The sequence below is a fragment of the Drosophila willistoni genome (genome assembly GCF_018902025.1).
Source record: "Drosophila willistoni isolate 14030-0811.24 chromosome 2R unlocalized genomic scaffold, UCI_dwil_1.1 Seg167, whole genome shotgun sequence".
In the NCBI taxonomy this organism is placed as follows: Eukaryota; Metazoa; Arthropoda; class Insecta; order Diptera; family Drosophilidae; genus Drosophila; species Drosophila willistoni.
The window spans coordinates 8,913,881-8,916,214 of NW_025814050.1; the positions used below are offsets into that span (position 1 = coordinate 8,913,881).

The following is a 2,334-nucleotide window of genomic DNA, read 5'->3' on the forward strand; positions in this document are numbered from 1 at the left end:
TTACCATTCCCTTAAATTTTTGTAACACATATAAAATGCTCCTTAAAGTATGCAACATGAAAAAAGCACTGCGACTTCTTTACAGTAAGTACTTATTTGATATATTATTCATAAGCATTAAGTTACGTCTTAATAGAGCAAAGTCCTGACATTTGTTTATCAGCTAAGTGAAGTTGTTTTACCTGTAAAAACTAAGGTGACAAAAGTTCCTTCTGTGTAAAGGATTATCATTTTTAAAGCAATAACTAACTTAACCAATAAACTAACTTAACTAATAAACCATCAGAAATGTGAAAGAATTGTTATGAAAGTAATTTTAAAATTGGTCGGAATGACTTAAATTCCTTTGCTTAAAGGGTAACCTTTAGTCGGCATTGCTCAAAACTTGCGAAAACACTTTATATTTTGCCATTTGAATGCTGTCTATTTGTGTACGACTATAAAAAGTGTTTGTTATGTCAAAATCAAGTTTTATATTCTAAATAGCAGGGGCGGTATTATCCATAGGTAAACGTAAGGAATAAATTGCCATATTAAATGTTTTATAAAAAAAACAAAAAATTAAAAAGAGGCAAATTGCAACTAATGTCTATCGGCATAGCCATTCTCTAACAAAAAAACACGTTTAATCTCTGACACTAATATAACACTATATATTCTGAACTAGGAATTAGGTCACGGGCTTCACTTTGTTTGCCCGCCCCTTTGCCAGAATCTATGCTCTGTTCCATCCCTGATCGCTCTATACACTTACATATACATCTCAAACATGCACAACATTGGCATTCCTTTTCATATCAGTTTGACTTTTTTACTGCCCATCCTCCATAGTACGACACTGGTGACACATTTTTTGGCAGCTAACTCTGAGTAACTGGAGTTAGGATTTGTTGTTCCGCAGCCAACGAAATTTATTGTTACAGATTGCCAAAAAAAGAAAAAAAGGAGATAGAAGTGAACAACTGAGAGGGGGATGAAAAGTAGTAGCTTGTAGTCTGGAGACGAGAAATATGCAATAGGGAAACTAAATTTCCGGTGCTAGTCCATAAAGTAACGCAAAAAAAAAAGTGGGGAAAAGGAGGAAACCAGGAAAACAGGACGGGAATAAATTCAAGCTAGATAAGTTACTGAACAGAGTGCAGAAAATGTGAGCCAATAATTTGGCACCAAATGACACTTAACGATTCCTCAGTCACATTTATCCTCGCCCTCATTTCCGACACAGTCTCCATACCCATCGTCATCCTCATCCTCACAAGCAAATTCATTTTTTCGACGACGTCGTCGTTTCGAGGCGATTTTATAAGCTCTGAGAGCTCTTGCCCTGGCCTTAGTACCAATCCGCCAATAGCATCGAAGCAAATTTGCAAAATGATAGCAGCTCCATATTATTTTGTTCCAATATTTCTTCATATAATATATATTGTCGGTGGCTCGGATGATGTACCAGAAAATGGCAACACTCAACGCTGTGGTCACAACACCCAGAATCGAGTACTCAAATAGCCATCGCAGGCAATCTCCTATTCCCACCAGCCACAGTAATTCCACTACCAAAGCATAGATTAATCGCTCCAATCCGCACCAGATAATCACAGTGCCGATCTCGGCTAGAAAAATGGATGCCACAATTTCGATGATCACTTGCCAAAAGTTTGCCATGTGCATAAAGCGTTCTGGATATAAATCAAAGTCCGACAGGAAGCAAATCGTAGACAATAGAAAGATCCAACTAGCTAGGCTGGGAGCCGGTGAGCATTTATCCTCAGGTTGGCTTAGAAATAATGAGTAACCCAGCAATTGACAAAGGAATGCTACGCAAACAGCTATTGTCTTGACCATGGTAAAAATGTGATCTATGTAAATTTAGTAAATTTAAAAAATTAATAGACAGCAAATGCACAAACACATACTGTGAAATTCAACGAAAGTTTGTATATAAAAATATATTTTTAGTTTGAAATTTCATAATAAAATTTTTGGGTAAAGACTTATTTTGAGTTAAAGTGATTTCAGTGCCGTATATTTCTCAATATCCATGGTGAGATTGATTTTATAACCGCTTTTAATTTAAATAAGTTTTATACAGAATTTCGCCTGATTTCAGCATTGATTTAATTGGACGTTTTTTTTTAGAGCTTGTATGAAACTTATAAACTGTTTATGCAGAAAGTCGATTTATTAATATCATATGTATAATTCTTGGCGGTGAAAGCAAGAAATTTGGCCGAAAAAACTATTCTTTGAGAAGTGTATAAGTTAATAACCCTCAAATCCGTAATTTGTAGAGATTTATAAATTACTTTAGGTCATTAATATGAAACCTTGTAAGCC

General features: G+C 35.2%; 1 protein-coding gene across 1 annotated transcript; it reads right to left on the reverse strand.

Moving 5' to 3' along the window:
• Positions 1 to 713: 713 nt before the first annotated feature.
• On the reverse strand, positions 714 to 1,924 carry LOC6643770. Its single transcript, XM_002067058.3, has one exon. It carries the CDS (start codon positions 1,840 to 1,842, stop codon positions 1,189 to 1,191), a length of 654 nt encoding a protein of 217 aa, XP_002067094.1. The 5' UTR covers positions 1,843 to 1,924; the 3' UTR covers positions 714 to 1,188.
• Between the last annotated feature and the right edge of the window lie 410 nt (positions 1,925 to 2,334).

Excerpts from the sequence above, each read along its gene's own strand:
- LOC6643770 (XM_002067058.3), bottom strand. The coding sequence starts at position 1,842 with ATGGTCAAGACAATAGCTGTTTGCGTAGCATTCCTTTGTCAATTGCTG.